This window comes from Oncorhynchus kisutch, linkage group LG2, assembly GCF_002021735.2.
Source record: "Oncorhynchus kisutch isolate 150728-3 linkage group LG2, Okis_V2, whole genome shotgun sequence".
NCBI classification, from domain to species: domain Eukaryota; kingdom Metazoa; phylum Chordata; class Actinopteri; order Salmoniformes; family Salmonidae; genus Oncorhynchus; species Oncorhynchus kisutch.
The window spans coordinates 20,335,890-20,361,802 of record NC_034175.2 but is presented as its reverse complement, the minus strand read 5'-3'; the positions used below and the strand labels follow the sequence as shown (position 1 = coordinate 20,361,802).

Genomic DNA, 25,913 nt, shown 5'->3' with positions numbered 1-25,913 from the left:
CAATGTTGTCTATCGACTGTACTTTCAGCCAATAACGTCATCGATGTATTATAAGGATTGGACCAATTTCTTTCTCAAAACCTTCGTTATAAAAATGTACTTTACAATATTTGTGTAATTACCTGTACAATTAAATACATAATATGTGATGTAATGAAATTAATTCATATGGACGAAATGTTGTTGAACAAACCTGATTCTAGGACAGACACGATTTGATGAAATATGATCCTCACAGTTTTTAAATCAAATTTGCATAGTCCCAGGACTAAGCTATTTATTTACCAGGCAATTTTAAGTATAACCCCTATATAATTACTGGATAGTCATTGTGTATTTTATTTGCTTTAGACAAATTTAATTGAGGTAAAACGGTAACGGTTGCATCATACATGATCGAGAACACCAAAGATTTAGATTTAAGTTATCATTAAAAGGGCATACATTTTCACCAAAGATTGAAGCAATTCGTTACTATGATTTCGTTTTCAAAAGGCAAATGCAAATATATTTTGGAGACTTAAGTTCAAGTAACTTTTTATTCAAAACGGTACACGCCTACCAAATGTGCGAACCCCACTCCATTATGGTTCACAAAAGGGTACGCCAGAAAATATCAGACGCTGAGAGACAGTGGTGAAAAACAGAATACAGTAGCTCGCATGCCCCCTCCCTACTCCATGACTAAGTTAATTAGCCAGCTCGGGTGCAGGCCCCTCACGTTTACAATGGTTCCCCGAGTCGAAGCAGTAGAGTCCATTGGGGGGCGGCAGAGAAAGAAAAACACATTGACAATGCATCTTACACATCGCCGTCCCTGTGGAGTACGTCTGGACACCCATCCCGGATTGATGTGTGTGTGCATATTTTGTGCGCGATTTTGTCGCGGGGAGAGAGAACCGAGGGCCTTCTCGCGCTCCTGCTCTCTTTGAGTCAATGGTGTTCAGTGGTGTTCCAGCAGCTGAAGTTCTTTATGAAGAGAACAATCTGGAGGGTCTTGTCGGAGTGCCGAGCAGCTGCTGTTTTTTTCTCTGCCTCTTTTCACAAGACACAGGCCTGGAGTGGGGAGGTGAATACACAGACAACTTTCCCCCACCCTGCCCCTGCACTGTAAACCCTGACATACAATGTGAGATGAAGAGTGGCACAGGCCAGGGTAACCAGAAGAGAAAGCATGTCAATTTGTTCTCTTTCTGTTTGTTGCCTGGGGTAACTAACTTCCTTATTTCATCACTTTGTCAATGTTTTTCGAGATATCTCAGTCTGATTGTGACCCAGAAAGAAAGCTTGAACAAATGTAAGTCTTAAAACATAGCTACAATATATTGGCACACAATCACATCCTTTACCTGCTGGCTTATTTGAGGCATAGGGGAAATTAAGGCTATATGCTAATGATAGGAATTAAAGGATCATCCTGATTCAGGTTTGGTTAAAGGAGGCCGTTTATAACACAACTTTTATAATATATCCCTTTAAGGATCTCCTTAATATCATTAGCAAGCATCAAGCCACAATCCTTCAAGACATTCATTGATTCATCAGTAACACATCTAGCCTCTCTTACCATATGATTATGAAAAGAAGTGAAGTTTTTATTCAACCCAAGCTATCACCCAGTGTTAACACTATTCAAGCGGCCTGTCCAGAACAGTACCCAGCAACCTAGCTTAGTCTGGGATGTGTCGGCTGGTGGGTGACGTAGTGAAGTAAGCATGCACAGGCAGGCTTTAGGCTGGTGGTTAGGCTATGGACCCTACCAGAAGCCCCTCTAGTGGCTGTCTGAAGGCACCAGGTTTCCTGTGGTGTCCAGTTGCATGCACTTACAGGTGCAGGTCGACACTGGACACTCTGTATGGTCCCTATGGGGAACAGAGAGGACAACCAAAGGTCAATCAATAAACAACCATTAAAATGCACAAACCCCCGAAAATGTGACTTCACACAATGCTACCAAATCTAATCAAATGTTATTTGTCACATGCCCCGGTGTAGAACTTACCATCAAATGCTTAGTTACAAGCCCTTAACCAAATCAAAGTTTATTTGTCACATGCGCCGAATACAACAGTTACAACCTTACAGTGAAATGCTTACTTACAGGCTCTAACCAATGGTGTGTAGGTAAGTAAAGAAATAAAACAACAGTAAAAAGACATTTGAAAAAAAGAGTAGCAAGGCTATATACAGACACCTGTTAGTCAGGCTTATTGAGGTAGTGGGGGTGGGGACACAATGCAAATAGTCCGCGTAACAATTTGGTTACCTGTTCAGGAGTCTTATGGCTTGGGGGTAAAAACTGTTGAGAAGCCTTTTTGTCCTAGACATGGCACTCTGGTGCCGCTTGCCATGCGGTAGTAGAGAGAACAGTCTATGACTGGGGTGGCTGGGGTCTTTGACAATTTTTAGGGCCTTCCTCTGACACCGGCTGGTGTAGAGGTCCTGGATGGCAGGCAGCTTTGCCCCAGTGATGTACTGGGCCGTACGCACTACCCTCTGAAGTGCCTTGCGGTCAGAGGCCGAGCAATTGCCGTAACAGGCAGTGATGCAACCGGTCAGGATGCTCTCGATGTTGCAGCTGTAGAACCTTTTGAGGATCTCAGGACCCATGCCAACTCCTTTTAGTTTCCTGAGGGGGAGTAGGCTTTGTCGTGCCCTCTTCACGACTGTCTTGCTGTGTTTGGACCAATCTAGTTTGTTGTTGATGTGGACACCATGGAATTAGAAGCGCTCAACCTGCCCCACTACAGCCCCATCGATGAGAATGGGGACGTGCTCTGTGCTCCTTTTCCTGTAGTCCACAATCATCTCCTTAGTCTTGGTTACGTTGAGGGATAGGTTGTTATTCTGGCACCACCTGGCCAGGTCTCTGACCTCCTCCCTATAGGCTGTCTCGTCGTTGTTGATGATGATCAGGCCTACTACTGTTGTGTCGTCAGCAAACTTAATGATGGTGTTGGAGTCGTGCCTGGCCATGCAGTCGTGGGTAAACAGGGAGTACAGGAGAGGACTGAGCACACACCCCTGGGGAGCTCCAATGTTAGTCAGGTTAGTCGAGGTAATTTGTATATGTAGACAGGGGTAAAGTGACTATGCATAGATAATAAACATTGAGTAGCAGCAGTGTAAAAACAAAGGTTGGGTAAATGTAAATAGTCCAGGTGGCCATTTGATTAATTGTTCAGCAGTTTGATGGCTTGGGGGTAGAAGCTGTTAAGGTGCCTTTTGGACCGAGACTTAGCGCTCCGGTACAGCTTGCCGTGCGGTAGCAGAGAGAACATGTACTGGGCCGTACGCACTACCCTCTGTAGCGCCTTACAGTCAGATGCCGAGCAGTTGCCATACCAAGCAGTGACGCAACTGGTCAGGATGCTCTCGATGGTGCAGCTGTAAAACTTTTTGAGGATCTGGGGACCCATGCCAAATCTTTTCAGTCTCCTGGGGGGGAAAAGGTATTGTCATACCCTCTTCAGAACTGTCTTGGTGTGTTTGGACCATGAAAGTTTATTGGTGATGTGGACACCAAGGAACTTGAACCTCACGACCCACTCCACTACAGCCCCGTCGATGTTAATAGGGGCCTGTTCGGTCCGCCTTTTCCTGTAGTCCACGATCAGCTCCTTTGTCTTTCTCACACTGAGGAGAGGTCAAGGCACCACACTGCCAGGATATCGTACAAGACCTACGATGCTGTTGACAAAACTACTCTGATACAGAAAATGTTATCTGAACGTTCCAGTAATGTTCTTACCTAAACCAGCTGAGTATGTGACCTGCATGTCCGCCATGGCGGCAGTTGTGGCACCAGGTGAACCAGTTGTTGAACTGGGCCAGTTTGTTCTCCCTGGTCAGATCTACCTTCTCGTCTGACTTCCCCGTGCCTGGGAAAAACAGCGGTATGACTACACACATCTAATCTAAAGAGATTCTTTTCTGTAATGAGAAGAGCTATACAGGTTAACTAAATTACTATTAATAATCTGGTTGATGTTTTATAAGCCAACTGAAGTATAGATCAATATCTATAATCATTATCACATTAATGATCTGCTTTATTTCTTTTCTGTGTGATTTGTATTAGTTAGTGATACAACATTGTATCACTAGCTAATATACTGCATGTATGCATTTCTCTCGCTCAATTACCCTGAAGTGTGTGTATGCACTTGCATTGCTATTTGAATAATAGGGTGTGTAATGAGGAAGTTAGACTGGCTGCAGAACTGTGACAGTAGGGTAAAGTTGAACTTTGACACTGATCCATGACCAGTTTTTCATTCTCTCCCCATATTGTTTATGGTTAGGATTAGGGGAAGGTAAACAGATCCTAGATCTGTGGCTACAGGCAACTTCCACCCAGAGCCTATCTGTGGAGTATACCATGTCCAGTACCTGGGCAGTTGGACACAGGCGTGCCCATGTTCATGAGGCAGAGCGCACAACGGGGGAGGGGCTTCCTGCAGCCGGGGCAGCTGGTGACCTTTGACTTGGTGGGCGAGCCGCTGACCCCGTACTGGCTGAAGCCGCGGCCCTGGTGGGGCATGGCCGAGCAGCTGTACGATATGGACTTCCCACAGAAGTTACAACTCACAAACACCTGCAGCAGGCAACAACACAAAGGTCAAGTGTGATAAGGACTGGCAGGTTAAATTAGAGCTAGCAGAAGCCAACATGAGTAAGTTATAGCATCGAGATCATTGTTAAATTTATGAAGCTAGAGATTAATGTACTCGTCCAATACAGTGCATCATTATCTAGCTGACCAATAACAAATAAACAACTAGCATCACTTATTAATCAGGATAATCATATTAATTATTGTGTTTTAAGTTTATGTAAAACCTGCAAGCAAGTTAGTCACTCAGTCACATCCTCCATGTGAAGATTTATGAACAAATGAACCAAAAGACAGAGACATTAATAACTATGAACAACTGTCCATCTCTTAGTGCAGTGTTCCCTTTCCCTTGCCTGTGCCAGTGGTTTGGAGCTGGGGTCCAGCTTGCTCCTGTGGATGTCAAACTCAGCCCGTTTGTGCCAGAACCTCCATGCGTCCAGCAGGTTACGGTAGTTCTCGATCCAGCACTGGACACGCGGGTCCTTCACCACCTCCCCTGGGGAACCCTGGGAGGGAAGGACACTAGGTCATGAAGCTCCCCTTATAGTGACAAAGGTATTTGAGTTTGAAACAGAATGGAAGTGGGCTCCTGTTACTGTGTCAGTCTCACATCATCAGCATAGCTTCTATGATATTTGTATTGTCACTTTTACAGTTGTTTTTCGTTTTATCATTAAGCATTTGAACTCCAGCAAACCTTAAAGATTCAACAAATCTATAAGCCTGAATGTGGGGAAAAACCTTGGATAAAAGATCCAACAATCGATCTTGAGCAAAACTTATCTAATTCTAGCCAACATGGGACAGGTGATCGTAGTATGAACCGCAAGGTCGATGTGATATCGAGCTGTGCAAGACTATTCAGCCCCTGCTTCTGACCATACCTTGAGCATGCAGAAGCTGGCAGTCTGGACGTCTCCGGTCCGGTCCACGTAGCTCTCCATCAGGTCCACTCCGTCTTTGGTCAGCCCCGTCAGCAGGATCCCCTCCAGGTTCCCCACCTCCTTCATCTCACTGGTCAACTTCTCCATGTAGCGAGGCAGCTACATAACAACACACAGAGAACATGAAACAGTCCTTTCAATAGATAGAAACGGGGTAATCAGTGAATCTATTTGGTGTATGTTGTCGTGCGTTTGCTGGAGGTCTTACCTGTGTGTCGTTTAGGAACATGCATGCGAAGGCCACTCGGTCCGTTACAGCCACACTACTCTCATACTAAGGAGGGAAACACAACAGGGGTTCAATGACTAAGTTGTACTTTTTTTTTAACGTTGTAATCTTCAAACCACTATGTCAAACACTGCCCTCTTCATGCTGCTGCTGATATTTAGGATTAATTTGTAGTTTCCCTGAAAACTCACTGAGGCCCCCTCGTGGTCCCTAGCCCCGTTTGACAATTCAGGTACTATAGCCCCTTGTACTTCAGCCTAACATGATAATGAATGTTATAAAGGGTTGGATAATGCATATAAAAATCTGGCAACCCAGTTTATATCAATGGTTTACTCCCTTCCCTGCGTACCAGTACTCCGTCGTATGTGCCAGGCTCACTGGTGAGGAAGGCAAACATGACACACAGGTAGGGGTTCTTGAGTTGCAGCCTTAGAGAGCTGCACATCTCCCTCCACAGGGAACTCTTCTCATCCGTGTAACCTGACAACGCCATAGCAACCACGTTTAGGTTCAGGTCCCCTGCAAGGAAGGAAGGGTGGGGAAGATTGGTTTATTATCTTGGTTCATGAGCTTCCACTGTACACTATAGGCAAATCTGAATCTAATATTGGTGGGTATACTTTGACTGTATACTGTTTGTTTACAGTGGTGAAATCCTAGCAGTATGTTATAGTACTTTTGCTGTGATGGAAGTGACACCTCAGGCAGCAAGAGCACAGGAGGGCAATACATGTACGGTTAACACGCAATATCTAATTAATCTCCCTGTCAGTCTGTGACCAGGCAGTAATTAGTAGCATACTTTATGCTGTGTACAGTACATAAAGTGTATATTGCAAACAAGTTCTTGAGCCCTTACAAAGAATCTTCAAAAATGCATTACATAGCCCTGTCCCAGATGACTCCACGCCAATACCTCTCTCAGCGGAGGCTCCCTTGTTGAGGATCTGGATGGCCCTACGGATGTCCAGGTTGAAGAGGGCCACGGCGGCCGCACGCTCCCACTCCCCCTCCCCCTCCAGGGAGCGCAGGAAGGGCTCCACGTTGATGTCAGGGCCTCGGTTGATCCAGCCACACAGACGCAGGGCAAGGCTGCGCTCCTCGCTGTGGAACCTGGGGACGTCCGTCTGGCGGTCTGAGCCGCTCCAGCACCGTCGGTTCTCTGTAGTGCCTGGTGGAGTAGAGAAACAGATATACAAATGTTACTTCAGGGGCTTTTTTGCTCCAATTTGAAGAAAAATCTAGGGAAAACACTGAAAAAGAGTTGTATAAAACTTACAGTACAGTACCTATGTAGAGTGTTACATAATACTGTCAAGGGTTCAGCCTGTATATTTAGCCTAGATATAAACCTAAAGATGATCTAGATCTTTAGGTTGCTTACCTGAGCTGGACTTGACTATGTTCTTGATGCCTGAATAGACCAGGGCCTGTTTGTTCCCCTGCTGTTTCTGCTCCATGTCTTCAGTGTACTGCTTCATGAGTGATACTTACATAGGAAACGGAACGCTGAGACATCATAAGAACCACAGTGCAAACAGTGACATACAATATAGCAACTTAGTCTATGTACATTGTATCCAGCATGTCAGGTGTAAGAACAAAGACAAATGATAATTCAAAGAATCACTACAGTGCAAGCAGAACGCCAGGCATGTTTCTCACACAAGGACAGTGTCTACTTAAAAATAAACAGAACAAATGTAATAAACAGCACATGAATCATCACGCAAACCTAGATATGTTTAGAAATTAGTAAGCACCAGTACTGTAATAAACCAGGGGTATTCAACTCTTACCTTACAAGGTCCGGAGCCTGATGGTTTTCTGTTCTACCTGATAATTAATTGTACCCACCTGGTGTCCCAGGTCTAAATCAGTCCTTGATTAGCGGGGAACAATGAAAAAAGACAGTGGAGCTGGCTTCGAGGTCCAGTTAAGATTGAATGTAATTAAGCAATAAGGCCGGAGGAGGTGTGGTATATGGACAATATACCACGGCTAACGGTTGTTCTTACGCACAACGCAACGCCTGGACACAGCCCTTAGCCGTGGTATATTGGCCATATACCACAAACACCAGAGGAGCCTTATTGCTATTATAAAGTGGTTACCAATGTAATTAGAGCAGTAAAACAAAATGTTGTCATACACGTGGTATACGGTCTGATATACAATGGACCTTCAGCCAATCAGAATTCAGGGCTGAAACCACCCAGTTTATAATAAAGGATATAGAACAGAGTGTACCACAGGGACTTGAGCTGGGGGTCATCCCCTCCGGCCAGCAAATGGTTCTTCCACACCTGGACCGTATCATGACCGTACCTGGACTGGGCCCTCTGCCTCATCTTAGTGGCTATGTCCTTCTCTACAGTACCCTCCCCTCCCACGCCCCCCTCCTCAGCACACTCATAGAGGTGTCTGCCGCAGGCCCACATGAGCGAAGTGGTGGAGCTCCAGGCTAAAGAGATACGTTCGAACACAGTGAAGTCGGTCATGGTGCGATTGGCTGCCGAAACCACCACCATGCGGTTCTGAGAAGTGGGGTGCCAGGCGAAGCTGCCAATGAGGCTGTTGCTGGGCTGCACGCTGCGCTCAATGATTGTGGGCTCTGTCTCGTCACCGATGGGCGTGGGCGTGTGCTGCATGTCATAAAGGCGGATGATGTTGCTGTCGCGTGTCAGCGTGGCCAACAGGCCCATACGTGTGGGGCACCAGGCAACCTGGGAATGAAAGGAAAGTGAGTTGTACATCCTTACATCAAAAACATACATGTAGGCTACAGCACAATTATGCATTATGCTATCACACAAAAAGTATACTCCTGATATGTGCAAGTCGATTGTACACTGGATGGCAGGGGACAACAGAATTTCACAACAGACCAAAAAAAGCATACCAGTAAGTTACCTTGTTGAGTGGCTTGGGCTGCTCGGTAAGCGTGAGCACTGGCTTCTCAAACTTGCGGAGGTCCCAGATGGCCACCTGGCCCTCAAAGAAGGAGGCCACACGGTCTGAGAAGTGGGGGTCCACTGTCACACCCTGGATGGCCTTGGTATTGACGAAGGTTTTCTGGCTGGTGTTGCGCAGGTCGAAGATGGCCAGGTTGCGGTGCATGCCAGCCAAGAGCAGCTTCTGGTCACGGGGCAGCCAGCAGAGGGACAGGCAAGCATCGTTCTGGCCTAGCTCATACAGGGGTTTGGTCACCACTAGGCCAGAGTCTGTGTCTCCTGACGAGAGACGGATCTTTTCGGTGGCTACACTAGCCTCTGGGGAGAACTTACTGCTAATGTCCCATATGAGCACTGAGAAGTCTGCTCTGTGCTTGTCCAGCCCGGCGGCTAGCCAGTTGCTGTCTACAGGGTTCCAGGCTAGGGTGTTGCATTGACGTGCATGCTTGGGTACAAACTCTTTCCCCATTAGCTCCTTGCACTTGGAGTTGTGGCTCTGGCCTAGGCTAGTGAGGACGACCCTACCGTTAGCCTGTCCAACTGCTAGCAGACATTCAGGCTCGTGCTTTGGGTACCAGGCCACACATTTCATGTAGGGGGTGTCAGAGTTGATCGCTAATAGGGTAGCAGCGGTCTCCTCAGAGAGGGGGAGAGCTCCGGCTTTGGTCTCGCCGCTCCCCACAGGTCCGATGCGGTACAGTCCAAGCTCTGAGTCACAGATGACATAGCGGTCGGCGTGGTGGGGAGACCACAGAATGTCTGGCTTTGAGCCACTCATTGTTCAAAGGAAGCGCTTCTTGCTTTTTACAACTGGGTATACTGGGGAAAAACAGCATTTACAGTACAGCTGAAAGTTACCAACTGACATCTAGCAAGTAGTCTAGTAGTGAGCAAACTAAATGTGTTTAGCCTACTTTATATAAACGAATATGTTGAACCTACTTTCTATAAACTTAGCTGAAGTTATTGTACAAATGTTGTCACAATGTAGTTAGCTATCATTATGTGCAGCACGGGAGCAACATATTAGGTCGCTAACTGCTGGCTAGTGACATGTGACAAGTGGCACAGCTAACAGACGATTTAGTTAGCAATCCCAAGGCGTAAAAAAACGATAGGCATAAATTGCATTAAAATTGCAAGATGTTAATGCAACATTGTATCTAGCGAAATAGTTAATTAAGCTAAATGTGGATATAGGATACTTTGTAGCAGATTTGTTAGCAAAAAAAATGTGAAAGTCTGCTATCTTAGCGAGCTACAGTAGTTAGCTAACGTTCTGTCTAGCTGCAGTGCTAGCTAGCTACAATTGTTTTGACATCGCAAGATTAGCTTTCCGAAGTACCAGTATCAACAGATCAACCGTAAATAAACATTCGAAAATTGTGTTTCTAATAATAAAGATAACAAATTATTGAAAGAAACTTACAAATTGCTAGACATGTCAACATGGACAAAACTGGGTGCCCACTAGTTACCACAGCCACAAAGTCAAAGTTGCCTATATCGTAAAATTTCATAAAAACAAAGATTAGCTTTTTGGTCTTAATTTAAGGTTAGGCATAAAGGTAGCCGTGTGGTTAGGTTTAAAATCACAGTTTAAGAAGATACATTGTAGAAATAGGCGAGCTTTATGATTTTGTGGCTGCGGTAACTAGACGACCACAAACCAAAGCCGTGCTTGTTTTCATGTTACACCAAAATATTTCCCCGGAAAAAACATATTGCTATTCGATTGGTCCGGTTACGCACAAACCCGTTAGAATTTTGGGGAACACGGCACTGTCAATTCCTAAAGGTGGCGCTACAAACAAAGATGTATGATATTGGGATACGACTACATTTGTATTATATTGTAATAGTAGATATGCATGTTTAATAGGCTTTTACATCTGTTAGATGATCAAGGGTTTTCAAACTGAAGTCCCCAGACCCCCGGGGGTCTGCGGAAAAGTTGGAGAAAGAGAAACAAATTGACCCCTCTTATTTTTCACTAAATTAAACGTTTGTTTTATCGAACATGCAGAACACAAGTTGGGACATAAGTTAGCCCAAGTTTACTATAGTACTGGCAGGTTGGCCTTGTCCTACTGTAAATCAAATTAAGTATCATTCCACGTGGGCGTTAAATGATTCTTGAACATGCGGGGGAGCTTGTGTTCTGGCTCTATCTATTGAAAAAAAAACATAATGCCTGTTTTTCAAGTTAGTGTGTAAGTGGAGAAGAGGAAAATCGTCATAACATGTATCAGTTGGGACTTTAATGTACAACATCCATATAATCACCATGCAGAAAGGTTACAAACAGTTATAAATAGCAAATAACGGGATTCAAACGTAGACTGTGGGGAAAGAGAAATGTTTAAAGAAACCACAACGTGTTTTAACTTTTTATCCTCAGCTTTTTACACCTCTATAATGCTTAATGAAGCATAATACGTTATAAGGAATGCATGACAGTCATGTGTACTGCCCAGAGCGACAATATTACGCGCGCTACTAAATCAAATTGTATTGGTCACATACACGTCCTATGGGCGACTACAATTTATTCAGTATCTGTGAGTTTGTAAAACTGAAATTTCATAAAGATACGTGAAGAGAATACATAGTGACATGTAGCGCACAATAATCTACACATTCTTGCAGAGGAACCGAGCGCTGTCCATCCCTATGCGACATCGCACTTCACGTCGTGCACTAGTCCTAACTGGTGATCAGGACGAGATGCTGCTTCCTAAACCACTCCAGATGATTATACCTAAACCGGCGGCTGTGTTTAAATGATAACTAAGGTAAGATGATAAAAATCCACATTTTCAAATCAAATGACAACTTTTTGAGTAGTTGGCCAATTATTTTGTCTTGTGGAATGTAAAAGATGAAAAATAGATTACACTGACTTTGTTTTCTAGGCACAACAAATTAGCATAAATTATGTGGCATGTTGTTTTAGTTGAATATTTCGTTTTTTTAGTGCCCTGTATAAATATTTGACAACATTACAGGAATTCATAAAGTACAGCTTCAGCCCATAGTTGATACAGTGACTGCAGATGGGCCATGTACTGTACATTGATTCTGTGCACCAACAATTGGGGTGAGAATCAACAATGATCGTGATTGAGGAGATCGCATCCACACCTGTCATATAGAATGATGTCACACTTGAATACGACATGTTTTTTTTCCCTTTATGCATAGGGTGTGAATGTTGAGAAAGAACAACATGGGGAAAGGAGTGGCTCTGTTCCTTCTACTGTTGGCACTTCTTCACGAGGCTATAGGTCAGAGAAGAAGAAAAGGAAAGTACAGTGTCCTCAGAGATGGAGGAAATGGTAAATGAAGTCAACATGTTAGTGAGGATGGTCAGTCACTGTGGCTTATCCATTATTATTGTTTATCTATATGGCTACATTACATGTTAAAGGGGGGCTGAACTTCCTGATTTAACCTCGGTTTCAAGTCTCATTAGGATATGCGACTGAAAATAACAGTTAACCTTCGTTCCGTGACATACCGTGTTTTTCCTAATTATCTCGCAAATCTTAGTTTTGGACTGACTTTATGTCGAAAATTATCCTATTTACACTTGAATACATGTTTCTCATATCGATGCCACACAGGCCGTTTTCAAAAGGAAAAGTTGATTATTAAGTTCAGTTGCTCTTTAAGGTGTTTCTGTCTTTTGTAAAAAAGGGTTCACAATCTGCTGGAGAAGTCAAATAACTTTCTCAGCCAACAGGAACATTTTAATTTATTGATGTCTAAGTCATTGTAACCGTGATTTATTCTAAGTAGATGTACAGTGTATGCGGAAAGTTTTCAGACCCCTTAACTTTTTCCAAATGTTGTTTGTTACTACATTATTCAAAAAAAATGTTTAAAAAAATTTCTTCCCCTAATCAATCTACACCCAATACCCCATAATGACAAAGCAAAAACAGGTTTTTTGATTTTTTTTGCAAATGTATTTAAAAAAAAAAATACGGAAATATTACATTTACATAATTATTCAAACCCTTTACTCAGTACTATGTTGAAGCACCTTTGGCAACGATTACAGCCTTGAGTCTTCTTGGGTCTGATGCTACAAGCTTGGCACACCTGTATTTCGGGAGTTTCTCCCATTCTTCTCTGCAGATTCTCTTAAGCTCTGTCAGGTTGGATGTGGAGCATTGCTGCACAGCTATTTTCAGGTTTCTCCAGAGATGTTCGATCGGGTTCAAGTCCGGGCTCTGGCAGGGCCACTCAAGGACATTCAGAGACTTGTCCCGAAGCCACTCCTGCATTGTTTTGGCTGTGTGCTTATGGTCGTTGTCCTGTTGGGGGGTGAACCTTCGCCCCAGTCAGGTCCTGAGCGCTCTGGAGCAGGTTTTCATCAAGGATCTCTCTGTACTTCGCTCTGTTCAACTTTCCCTCGATCCGGAGTAGTCTTTCAGTCCCTGCCGCTGAAAAACATCCCCACAGCATGATGCTACCACCACCATGTTTCACTGTAGGGATGGTGCCAGGTTTCCTCCAGACGTGACGCTTAGCATTCAGGCCAAAAGGTTCCATCTTGGTTTCATTAGACCAGATAATCTTGCTTCTCATGGTCTGAGAGTCTTTAGGTGCCTTTTGACAAACTCCAAGTGGCATGTCATGTGCCTTTTACTGAGGAGTGGCTTCCATCTGGCCACTCTACCATAAAGGCCTGATTGGTGGAATGCTGCAGAGATGGTTGTCCTTCTGGAAGGTTCTCCCATCTCCACAGAGGAACTCTGGAGCTCTGTCAGAGTGACCATTGGGTTCTTGGTCACCTCCCTGACCAAGGCCCTTCTCCCCTGATTGCTCAGTTTGACTGGGCGCCAACTCTAGGAAGAGTCTTGGTGGTTCCAAACTTCTTCCATTTAAGAGTCATGGTGGCCACTGTGTTCTTGGGGACCTTCAACGCTGCAGAAATGTTTAGGTACCCTTCCCCAGATCTGTGCCTCGACACAATCCTGTCTCGGAGCGCTATGGACAATTCCTTCGACCTTATAGCTTGGTTTTTGCTCTGACATGCACTGTCAACTGTGGGACCTTAAATATAAAAATTTCCTTCACATAGAGCTGATCAGGATGTTGATTGTGGCCTGTGGAATGTTGTCTCTTCAATGTCTGTGCGAAGTTGTTGGATATTGGCGGGAACTGGAACGCGCTATTGTACACGTCAATCCAGAGCATCCCAAACATGCTCAATGGGTGACATGTCTGGTGAGTATGCAGGCCATGGAAGAACTGGGACATTTTCACCTTCCAGGAATTGTGTACAGATCCTTGCAACATAGGGCCATGCATTATCATGCTGAAATATGAGGTGATGGCGGCGGATGAATGGCACGACAATGGTCCTCAGGATCTCGTCACGGTGTCTCTGTGCATTCAAATTGCCATCAATAAAATAATTTGTGTTCATTGTCCGTAGCTTATGCCTGCCCATACCATAACCCCATCACCACCCATGGGGCACTCTGTTTACAATGTTGACATCAGCAAACAGCTCGCCCACACAACGCCATACACGTTGTCTGCGGTTGTGAGGCTGCCAAAAAAATGAATGTACTGCCAAATTTCTAAAACTATGTTGGAGGCGGCTGGTCATTTCACGAGATGAAATAAAATATCCCAGACATGTTCCATATGCACAAAAGGCTTATTTCTTTCAAATCTTGTGCACAAATTTGTTTACATCCCTTTTAGTGAGAATTTCTCCTTTGCCAAGAAAATCCCTCCACCTGACAGGTGTGGCATATCAAGAAGCTGATTAAACAGCATGATTATTACACAAGTGCACCTTGTGCTGCAATAAAGCCTTTTGTACGGAAACACAAATTCTAATTGGCTGGACCTGGCTCCCAATTGGGTGGGCCTATGCCCCCCCCCATGCCCACCCATGACTGCGCCCCTGCCTAGTCATGTGAAATCAGTGGTGAAAAAGTACCCAATTGTCATACTTGTAAAAGTATAGATACCTTACAGAAAAGTTACTATACTAAAGGATAGAAAGTTACTCAAGTAGAAGTAAAAGTCACCCAGTAAAATACTACTTGAGTAAAAGTCTAAAAGTATTTGGCTCTAAATATTCTTAAGTATCAAAAGTAAATGTAATTGCTAATATATACTTAAGTATCAAAAGTAAAAGTATAAATCCTTTCAAATTCCTTCTATTACGCAAAGCAGGCAGCACCTTTTTCTTGTTTTAAAAATGTATTGATAGCCAGGGGCACACTCCAAGACTCAGACATTATTTACAAAAGATGCATTTGTATTTAGTGAGTCCGCCAGATCAGAGGCAGAAGGGATGACCATGTGTTTTCTTGATAAGTGCGTGAATTGGACAATATCACCCGTCCTGCTAAGCATTCAAAATGTAATACTTTTGGGTGTCAGAGAAAATGTATGGAGTAAAAAGTACATTATTTTCTTTAGGAATGTAGTTAAGTAAAAGTAGTCAAAAATATAAATAGTAAAGTACAGATACCCCAAAAAACTACTTAAGTAGTACTTTAAAGTATTTTTACTTAAGCACTTTACATCACTGTGTGAAATCCATAGATTAGGGCCTAATTTATTTATTTTAATTGACTGATTTCCTTATGAACTGTAACTCAGCAAAAATATTTGAAATTGTTGCATGTTGCGTTTATATTTTTGTTCAGTATAGATGCTCATTTGCGTTTGACATTGGCCTGAAGTTTATCCAATCGATCTCCATGTGAAACACATGTATGTATCCCTCTCCCAGACATGACAACATGTTCCATGGAGGTGGCCTTCATTCTGGACAGTTCGGAGAGTGCCAAGACCTTCCTGTTCGAGAAGCAGAAGTCCTTTGTTCTGCATTTCAGCACTCGTCTCACCATGCTCCAGGTATCTGGATGGACCCTGAAGCTGCGGATGGCTGCTCTGCAGTACAGCAGCTCCGTATCTATAGAGCACAGCTTCACTGCCTGGCAGGACCTGGATGTGTTCCACAGCAGAGTCAGCTCCATGGCCTACATAGGCCATGGCACCTACTCCACCTACGCGATCACCAATGCCACGCAGCTCTTCACCCAGGAGACCAAGGAGGACAGTGTCAGGGTGGAGGTGCTCATGACTGATGGTGCCGATCATCCGAGGAACCCTGATGTGATCGGAGCAGCGGCAGATGCTAAGGCTAGTGGCGTGAAGCTCTTTGCTGTAGGGTTGTCGGACCTGGCCCGCCAGAGCCAGAAAAGTGCCAAACTTCGGGCTATCGCCAGCACACCGGCCCAGCAGTTCGTCCACAGTCTCACTGACCCCCAGCTAGAGGAGAAGTTACTGAAAGAGTTGGTGAGTGTTCTGTCATCAAAGTCACCCTACACTCAAGTTGAAGATGATTGGTATGCTGAACCACGCCAGCACGGTATGGTTTGGAATCATTAGTTTGTAGTGTGAAATGGGTATGATAGTACCTCCACACTGTCTTTCCTATATGAGTATAAGAACTTCACAGCTTTTTCCAGAGGTTTGTGAGGGTACAAAGTGAGGGAAACTAAGTTAGTTGGCACACAACATCCCTGTCCAACAGTTCTGAGCTCCTCAGATAAACTTGTCTGTGTCCTAAGCGGGGGCTCAAACCTCAACGGCAGAATTGTTTCTGTGTGGGGAATTCTTCCCCTAATCTGCATTTTCCATAAGCACAGAGATTTGTCTATAGTCTAAATGAGGTCAAGACCTGTCTATGGACAGACAATAGCATGAATTATACATTTTCCAAAAATCCATCATTGTTTTTCTAATTCATATTCATCATTAGTAGAGGTTTAAAAGAGAACAGCTTTATTAAGCAAAACCGACAGGAAATGACCTAGCCTTCTATCGCCTGTCCCCTCTGTTGTTTTATTCTTCTTAGAACAATGTCTTGACCATCTGTACCATTGTTCATGTACAGCAAGGCTTGCTCAGGTACAATACAATGTTCAGTCAATAGTGGTACTGTTGGAATTGTTTCTAGGTAAAAATCTCAAACAATCTTGTATTTGTTTCCATCCAGGGTGCAATAGCGCTTGAGGTGGTAAGTACTTCAAAACAATAAACACTACATTGGCACTGGAAGTAGCAGGTGGAGTGATAAGATTGATTTTGTATTTTTTTCATTGTATCAGTGTCCACAGGCTAAAGTGTGTTTGTGTGAAAGAGGGGAGAGAGGCGCTCCTGGAAACCCAGTGAGTACACTAGACGTTTTTCAACAGAACATGTTAGGTCTACAGTGAGGATTATGCAGTAACCCAGTATGACTGACACATCACACAAAACAAAATAAAATCATTATAAGAAATACCAAATACTCTCATTCAAGAGTGACTCCATATACTAACGTATTGTGTTTCGTCAAGGGTAAAAAAGGAGATCCAGGATATGAAGGACCATCTGGTCCAAAAGGATCAAGGGTAAGTCGTAAAACGATAGAGATTTTCACTATTTTAATGACCTCAGCGATCTACATACAATCCTGATCTCACATTTATAACACTGTCTCAATTCTACAAGGGAGAACCTGGAGTCAGTGGCCGACCAGGAAGTGACGGTCTTGAGGTATATTTATATTTCTTTATTCTGTAATTATTTTCTGAGGCATTCTATTCTAATTAACTTCCATCTAACCGCCATATTCCCATAGTTGAGATACCTTCAGCACTGGGTGTTGAACACGGTTGTTCTTACTTCACAGGGCAGTCCTGGTTATAAAGGTGACAAGGTGGGACATCTGCTTTCAAGACATTTCAGAATACAACTGTCTTGCTTAAAAGTGTTTTGCCAATGATTGGTTGAACTTGTGCTGTATTTCAGGGGGAGATAGGAGACTGTGGCACCCCTGGGGAAAAAGGAGATGAAGTAAGTACAATGATTAATGTGCCATTTTGGTTCAATCAACATTGTGATCTATTCTACAGTTTGTGTGCCAACTGAAGCATGATGTCATATTACAGGGCCCTGGAGGACCTCCTGGCCCACGGGGACCCAGAGGAGACCAGGTACAATGTATCACTGTTGTTTTTACTCCTTCAATATATGAACAGGTATATTTCGCTACCTTTTTAGGACCTTGTTTTAATCATGATTGCATATGATACAGTATGTTCATCTGAAATAGGTTAATTGATTCTCAATGAATGATGCACTTTAGAACAAGGGCTGAGTACTTCTTTCACTGAGATGTTGTTTGATGACAGGGTGAAAATACCTGAGTCCTGTGTACAGACATTTAGAACAGACTGCATATAAGTCAGTCAGAGACATCCCTTATTCCCTTTCATTCTCAAACATGGATCATGGAAGTTGAGTTTTGTCGTTTTCCCACCCATGCACTTATGGAATGTGAATTTTGGATTACGCCTAATCCCGATGCTAATGTGAGTATCTAAAGCAGTGAATCCAGGCTTGCAGGATATTATTCTTTTCCAGGAGCAGACTTTGTGTCGTAGGATTAGCTGCTAGGACAGGGTTGCCAGTACAGTGGCACTGTTCCTCCTCACTATCAGCCCCTCGTCTGGCATGGTATCAGTAATTGTGTTGTTTTGACAGCAGGCCCTGAGAATGGAACAAAACTACTGCTCTGATCTGTATAGTTCTGTGCATTTGTATTGCATTAGTTCAACTGTAAGAATTGACTACTAACTGGTACAATGTAAAATACTCCTCACAATATAGATTTGCCAGATATCAGGGATGAGTTAGATTTTCTGGGCTATCAATTCTATACAAACAATAGCTACATACTGTAGTGAGAAAAAAGGCTGTTGTACACGCCATTTCAAAACCATTTCACATGGACCTGTTAGGATACTGCAATGGAACCATTGCATTATATGAATCAACTTCATTGTGCTTTTATTCATTAAGGTAATTTTTAGATTTTTTGGGGTTTCTTCCACAGGGTGTTAACGGACCACCCGGGGACCAGGGTCCGGAGGGCCAAACAGGACCTAAAGTAGGCACGCTGATTCTCAGCCAATGACATTCATGGGGTGCTAGGAAATCAGCCAATTACATTCATGGGTGCTACTTACATGCAAACACATTTTCACACAGCATCCCTATTGTCAAAGTGTGTTGCTTGGCCAGAGAAGCCATGAGAGCTGAGTTGATCTTTCTGTCCATGTCTATTTAAATACTGATCCTTCACTTTCTCTCACACATTGACCAGACCTCTCACAAAGGAAGGCCTTGGAAGCAAGTCATTTATAGCCATTTAGCTATTTAGATTTTTTAAATGAAAGTTCTGATGTAATCAAGAACAAAGTATAGCAGGAACAAGTGACAGATGCGTTATTGAATCCCATGAAGATCCTTTGTCTTTTTTTTCCCATCCTCGTAGACTTCTGTTGGAATGGATAGAGTTCCTCTGTGGAGAAGCACTTGGGAAGGGTTTTCTCTTACAGTATGAACTTGGAATAGAAGTGTTTTATGACTAACTTGTTGGTGGTGTGGGTTTCAAGTAGTAGGCGTTTTGACAAATTCACACTGTGATCGTACACCTCTAACACAGGGGGACCAAGGACCCACCGGTGCATCTGGACCAGCAGGTGACATTGGCATTGGGTTCCCAGGTCCAAAGGTAACCTAATAATAACCATAACAGAGATTATGCTATACATTTACCGTTTATGTAAATAACATAAATGTTGAAATGTGTCATTGTTCCCAGGGGGCCAAAGGAATTCAGGGAAGACCAGGAACCCTTGGTCCCATTGGAATTGGAGAGCCAGGACAGCCAGTAAGTATTACTGTAGATGCCAGCTTTCGATACCTAAACAGTGATCGCTATGGGAACGTTATACATGACCCTATCCTTCTACCTCTGATTCATATGATCAGATTTGACAATGGTAATCTAAAAACAAAACTAAATGTTGCCATTTACTGGACAGAAAATTTGAAAACTGTTTGAGGGTCAAAAATGATGAGACTGTTTGTTTATTTCAGGGACCCCCAGGACTTGCTGGAGCACAGGGTAACCAGGGAGTTGTTGGGGAGGGGCTCCCTGGCCCAAAGGTGGGCAAATATTTGAGTGTCCGAGTATTATCCTGTTTCATGTATACTGTTAGGTATAACTGTGCACATCCTTAAGTCTGAATGAAGTCTGGTGTAAGTACAATGGGCTATTAATATGTCATTTTTTAAAATATCAATGTGGACTCAAGTATCTATTTTTCAGGGGGATCGAGGCTACGAGGGCCCCAGAGGTGAGCGTGGTCTCACTGGTGTTGGGGTCAAAGGTGATAAGGTAAAGCAAGTTTAAGACTATTGGACATTACTATGTTGAGGTCTTATGTTGTTCCGTATGAGGATAAATGATCAATGATCCATTGAGAATGATCCCATATTCCTTCAGTGAAATGACATTTGACGGGAGGTCTTATGTTTTTCTCAGGGAAATCCTGGACAGCTTGGATCACAAGGACCGGTGGGAATGCCAGGGGCAGGAATTCAAGGAGAAAAGGTACATTCTGATTAAACTGCAGTCACATCCTTTTGTATAATGTAAATGTGTCTATTCTCACACATATTTATACTCATATTCCTTTTCTTCTAATGTCCCCTTCTTTCCAGGGGAGCCAAGGGCCAGTTGGCCCTCCAGGCCCCAGAGGGAATCCAGGTGTGGGACTTATGGGCCAAAAGGTAATAATACTAATGTCACATGATCAAAGGCAGTCTAATGTCAGGCAAAAACTAAAGTTTTGGATCTGAACGCAAGACTCAAACGTACAGTATATTGATTTAGTAAATATGATGCCACATATACTGTTTGTTCTGCAGGGAAGCCAAGGCTTCTCAGGTGAGCCTGGAATCCCAGGGGAGAGAGGAGTCGGGGAGCCAGGACCTAAAGTAAGTCTGATGGTTCAGTAAGACAGTATTTAAACCAGATCAAGTAAAACTGTGTTAATAGAGATTTGAAAATTCTCCTCTAGGGAGACCCAGGATCGGAGGGGTTGCCTGGTATTCCGGGCCTCTCTGGAGAGGATGGAGACATAGGACAGAAGGTGGGCACAGTGTGCTGTGATGCAATGTCATTATCACTAGGACAGTACATTAATGCCAGTCTGTCAACTCAGTGTTTATTGTTTACAGTATTGTGTATTTATTTCACATGGTATCAGGGTGACATTGGGTTACAGGGGCCCAGGGGACCTGATGGGGCACCCGGAAAAGGTGTCCCTGGAGAAAAGGTACAAATCAGCAGTCTTAAAGCATTTTCACTATTTCAAAGGATGTATGGAAGAGTGTTTGAAATCAATCTGTGACTATTCTCTCAGGGGGACCGAGGGGAGCGGGGCTCCAGGGGCCAGCTAGGAGCAGTAGGGCCTGTGGGGCCAATGGGGGCCAAGGTAAGCACATGCACAACAGTCATGCTCAACACTACTGACCCAAAGCATGGTTGGTTCTGCTATTATAAAATGTTTCCTGTTTCAGGGTGAACCCGGAAGTGCTGGACGAGCAGGTACAAATGGACCACCTGGGCGGGGATTACCCGGTATCAAGGTATGTTCTGGTGAGAAGGAACATTGACAACACTGTTGGTTCCCACATTATTAGGATATTAAAGTGTAACCATATCTTAAGGATGATGTCAGTGTTCTATTTTATGTTGGGCTGTTTTGTTTCCAGGGGGACCCTGGTGCGGTAGGCCCACCCGGACATGTTGGTGAAGCAGGAATAGGAATCACTGGACCGAAGGTAATTTGATTCAGCTTCTTTCAGTTTGATTTGGGAGGTGCAAGTATTTCTCAGATGTCCAATGAACCACATAAGACCATTGGTGTGAAACCACTCACTTTTTAGGGTGAGAGAGGGCTACCAGGGCCCATTGGTCCACCTGGGCTTGAAGGGGAAGGCCTCCCTGGAACTCCAGTAACTATCCCCATTTTCTCTAGTATTATGATCATATTCATTGATCTATGCTGACTATTCAGTTTGAATACTGTATGAATGGATGTTCTGTCATGTTTATTAGGGCCCCCCTGGAACACCAGGACTGACAGGTGAGACTGGACCAGAAGGAAAAGGTTTACCTGGTCCTAAGGTGAGTTTTCCGGTATAATGATTGCATAAACTCTATTTAGGACACAAAATAACCTTAACCCAATTATAGGGGCAACTTAATGTGTTTGTTTTTGTGATCTATATATAAGTATTTAACCTGAGGATCTTTCTGTTCAGGGAGACCGGGGAACTCCAGGCCCCACAGGACCAGCTGGAGCACCTGGAGTCGGGCTAATGGGTCCCAAGGTCATGAATCCTATTCAGACCAATAATAATCATTTTATCAATGTGTAGGAGGAGAAATGAGCCATCGTGATTGGAGTACACAGGATTGAGAAAGATTGATAGGAACCGTATGACTGGCGGAGCATCAAGATGACATGATTCTCTCTGCAGGGGTCAGCAGGTCAGATTGGAGCACCGGGTCCCCAGGGACTGCCTGGAGAGGGCATTCAAGGACCAAAGGTACAGTTAAAGGACCATTTAGTATGCCATGTTAGGTCATTGTACAGCCAGGCATACAGTATACTAGTGCTGTGTTTCCTCAGGTCAAATTGCTGAATTGATTTTGTCTGATAGGGGGAGTCAGGATTCCAGGGGATCACGGGCCCCAGGGGGCCCCCAGGACAGGGTATTCAAGGGGATAAGGTAAGAACCTCCACACAAACAACATAAAATGTAGCTTAATGAATACATAATGTTATCCAATCTATAATCTCCGGACCCAGAACCAAATCAAGTCTCATAAATGGTCTTGAACTTGACAAAGTTTTAATGCTTTCCAAGTTCTAGAAAAGTTCTGCAGTTTTGCCGTTCCTACAGGGAGACAGGGGGTTCGTGGGTGAACGAGGCAGAAAGGGGGACAGGGGAGAGACTGGAGAGAGAGGAGCTGCTGGACCTTTGGTACTAGTCTTACTATAAATCTGGAAAAAGCATGGACATTATCAGATGTATATATTTGTTATTGAGTGACCTCCTGAATTACAGGGCAGACTGGGAGAAAAAGGGGAACCTGGCCTAACAGTAAGTATAGTCTGTTTTGTACACTGTGCCTCCGTACTGTAGTATTACAATGACTAGGCACTAAAGTGTTTTACCATCTTTTACAGAGAGAGGAGGTCATCAAACTGGTCAGATCTATATGTGGTTAGTGTGGTAATTCACACATCAGGTACAATACCATACCTGTAATGGCTGTTTGCAGACTTTCAATGAATTTTTCTCTTTCCCCAGGTTGTGGGGTGAAGTGCCGTGAGAGCCCACTGGAGATGGTCTTTGTGATTGACAGCTCAGAGAGCGTTGGCCCCGACAACTTCAACGTGGTCAAGGACTTTGTGAACACTCTGGTCGACCGCGCCTCCGTGAGCCGGGAGACCACTCACGTCGGGGTGGTCCTCTACAGCCACATCAACATGGTGGTGGTCAGTCTGCACCAGCAGGCCAGCCGGGACCAGGTCAAGACTCTGTTTTACATTTCTCAAAACTTTATTGAGGCCTCTGTAATGATAACATTCAATTCATATGACATAACTGTTCAATGCAAGGTGATTTTCTCTCAAGCGTCCAAAATGAAAAGTTTTACTCTCTAATACAGTAGCCTGGTCCCAGATCTGTTTGTGCTGTCTTGCCAACTCTTATGGTCATTGTCACAAAAGATCTCACAAACAGATCTGGGACCAGGCTACATCAGAGATTTTATAAATATTTATCACCACCAGGTGAAGGCGGCGGTCCGCACTATGACCTACCTGGGCGAAGGCACCTTTACGGGCAGCGCCATCCATCAGGCCAACCAGGTGTTCCGGGCGGCCAGGCCTGGGGTGAGGAAAGTGGCCATAGTGATCACAGATGGACAGGCGGACGAGAGGGACACTGTGAGGCTGGAGGAGGCGGTGAAAGAGGCCAATGGCAGTAACATTGAGACGTTTGTCATCGGGGTGGTGAACCAGAGTGATCCGCTGTACGAGGAGTTTAAGAAAGAGCTCCACCTCATGGCCTCTGACCCAGACAGGGAACACGTGTACCTGATTGATGACTTCAGGACACTTCCTGGTAAGCAGGAAGTACCTTTCACTGATATCCATCCTTACTGAAGTTTATGTTCCATGTAAAGGAAGATCTTGTAAAGCCAGTTATATCTGAAGAGTTAATGTAGAACTAAATACTTCTAAAGCCAGAGAAACACCTGTGCTGTTAAAACTAGCCAGTACTAAATATCTGTACGTTTTACATAGCTGTGTCTCATTGCCTAGTCCCAATAATATCAGGGTACTGTCTTGTCTTGGATCATCCAGCCCTTGAGAGCAAGCTGCTGAGTCGGATCTGTGAGAGTGATGGTGGGGCCCAGTTCAGCTCCATCCCCAGCTCCAGATACTCCCCCGGGACCCCTGGACAAGCTGGGATTGTCAGGGAAACCCCAGAGAGGACTGATACCGACACGCCCACTTTCAATGGAGACTTCAAGAAAACACAGATGGTGGTGAGAATGACAACACTTCCACTTTACATAATGGTTCTGTCATGATCAGAATAGGGCTGCACATTTACTGAGTTTTACTGAGCTCACTAAGCTTTGCAGTACAATATATCATGTCATTGTAAAATATAATATTGTGAAGAAAATTAGGAGAACTCACCATAACCAAAAGATTGCTAAAAAGGCCCCACATAAGGATAGTGTCTGAACTTGGGCCCAAAATTGTATTTCCGCTAAAATCAGCCATGAATTGAGTGTGTGTACGTGCACATGTTCATTTGCATGCGTTCATACATGGACCTGTGTGTCAAGATTTTGATTGCAATCACATATTATAGACAATAACTTAGGTTCAAGCCTATGCAGGTGCAATCACATACTATAGCAGATGTACAGAGTACATATATCCATTTAACCATTTCTTTACCCTGGTTTAAACAGCCAGGTCCACCAGGAGAGTCAGACAGAGTCTTTACCCCAATGGGCCCCGAGACCGGGGACCGAGATAACTCGGAGACCTACAGGGTCCCATCCTTTGACAGGGAACCCTTCAAGCGCCTACCAGAGTTCCTTCTTCCGTCAGAGGTGAAGAACCCCACCCATGGTGTGGTCATGACTGGCCCCCAGGCCCCCACCCAGATGCCCCTTCCCGTAGTAAAGCTACCCAGGCTCCCCCCAACCTCTCCACCTCTGCCCCAGGATGCTTTAATACCAGGTCATTTGATTTATTGGATAGCTCAAACTACTGTGTAGCACCTTACTGATATTTCCCCATTTCCTACAGTACAAGTAAAATCAATGTCCTCCATTTCTCTTCCCTTTTCCCAGATGAGAGCTGTGGACAGATTCTGGACCCCGGGCCTTGCAGGAATTATGTTGTGAAGTGGTACTATGACACTACGGCTAACGCCTGTGCCCAGTTCTGGTTTGGAGGTTGTCAGGGAAACCAAAACCAGTTTGAGTCGGAGAAGAGCTGCAAAAAAACCTGTGTGAAGGTCTAACAAACACGTTTGTTGACTTGTTTTGAATGCTTACAAATCTACTTGATTGTATTGATGAGACAGATTATATATTTGTGTCAAAGGTGGGTCAATTTCAATATCAGTGCCTTATCTCTTCACCAATACTTTGACATGGGGATAGAAAACTTGTCAAAGAGAGGACTAGGTCATTTCAGGACCAAATGTTCAATCACAATTATTTTGGATTCGTATTCTCTCGTCTCAGAACTGTTGGTGGTAACATGACACCATTTCAATTTAACTTGAATTAAATCGAATTAATCCCCTCAGGGGAAATAAGCTATTTACATAACTCTGTATAAATGTGTGTCCTTGGTTTAACATACCTCCAAGAAATGAGGGAGCTTAACTGGAAGTGAATGAGACTTAGGGCTTTTGAAAGAAGTATACAATGAGGGAACCATTCCATTTATTCATCTTCAAGATGGAGCAATAAGCGCAGTGCGAACCGTATTGGTTTCCAGAAACACTGTTGAACACTAAATAGTAATGTTACAAACGTGGCAGAAGGTCTTTACACTAACCTTTATCCCTGATTAACTTTTCTATCAGTAACTCATTTGTATGAAAACTGACTGCTGGATACTAGTTTATAATACTGCACACCTTCATTAAAGTTAATTAAATGAACCAAG

General features: G+C 43.9%; 2 protein-coding genes across 4 annotated transcripts; one reads left to right on the top strand and one right to left on the bottom strand.

Annotated features, from left to right (window-relative positions):
* Positions 1 to 525: 525 nt before the first annotated feature.
* On the bottom strand, positions 526 to 10,449 carry mios (missing oocyte, meiosis regulator, homolog (Drosophila)). The gene is made up of 12 exons (XM_020507982.2): positions 10,178 to 10,449; positions 8,708 to 9,567; positions 8,031 to 8,520; positions 7,179 to 7,277; positions 6,711 to 6,965; positions 6,144 to 6,313; positions 5,771 to 5,836; positions 5,503 to 5,661; positions 4,972 to 5,124; positions 4,393 to 4,597; positions 3,752 to 3,881; positions 526 to 1,862 (listed from the first exon to the last, which is right to left on the bottom strand). Exons 2-12 carry the CDS (start codon positions 9,524 to 9,526, stop codon positions 1,772 to 1,774), a joined length of 2,637 nt encoding a protein of 878 aa, XP_020363571.1. The 5' UTR covers positions 9,527 to 9,567; positions 10,178 to 10,449; the 3' UTR covers positions 526 to 1,771.
* Positions 8,424 to 25,908, top strand: LOC109909092 (collagen alpha-1(XXVIII) chain-like). 3 transcript variants are annotated; one of them, XM_031790293.1, is made up of 38 exons: positions 8,424 to 8,537; positions 11,398 to 11,543; positions 11,757 to 11,848; positions 11,953 to 12,086; positions 15,518 to 16,086; positions 16,790 to 16,810; positions 16,902 to 16,961; positions 17,133 to 17,186; positions 17,287 to 17,331; positions 17,417 to 17,494; positions 17,587 to 17,631; positions 17,727 to 17,771; positions 18,674 to 18,727; positions 19,286 to 19,354; positions 19,445 to 19,513; positions 19,723 to 19,791; positions 19,955 to 20,023; positions 20,171 to 20,239; positions 20,350 to 20,418; positions 20,557 to 20,625; positions 20,709 to 20,780; positions 20,898 to 20,966; positions 21,054 to 21,125; positions 21,211 to 21,279; positions 21,406 to 21,474; positions 21,580 to 21,648; positions 21,752 to 21,820; positions 21,958 to 22,026; positions 22,177 to 22,245; positions 22,360 to 22,428; positions 22,603 to 22,683; positions 22,768 to 22,803; positions 22,890 to 22,926; positions 23,014 to 23,234; positions 23,499 to 23,832; positions 24,075 to 24,259; positions 24,698 to 24,971; positions 25,085 to 25,908. In XM_031790293.1, exons 4-38 carry the CDS (start codon positions 11,960 to 11,962, stop codon positions 25,255 to 25,257), a joined length of 3,618 nt encoding a protein of 1,205 aa, XP_031646153.1. In that variant the 5' UTR covers positions 8,424 to 8,537; positions 11,398 to 11,543; positions 11,757 to 11,848; positions 11,953 to 11,959; the 3' UTR covers positions 25,258 to 25,908. The 3 variants fall into 3 exon arrangements, with proteins under 3 accessions (XP_031646153.1, XP_031646155.1, XP_031646152.1); XM_031790295.1 differs by lacking the exon at positions 11,757 to 11,848 and having other exon boundaries at positions 17,468 to 17,494; XM_031790292.1 differs by lacking the exon at positions 11,757 to 11,848.
* The last annotated feature ends 5 nt before the right edge of the window (positions 25,909 to 25,913 follow it).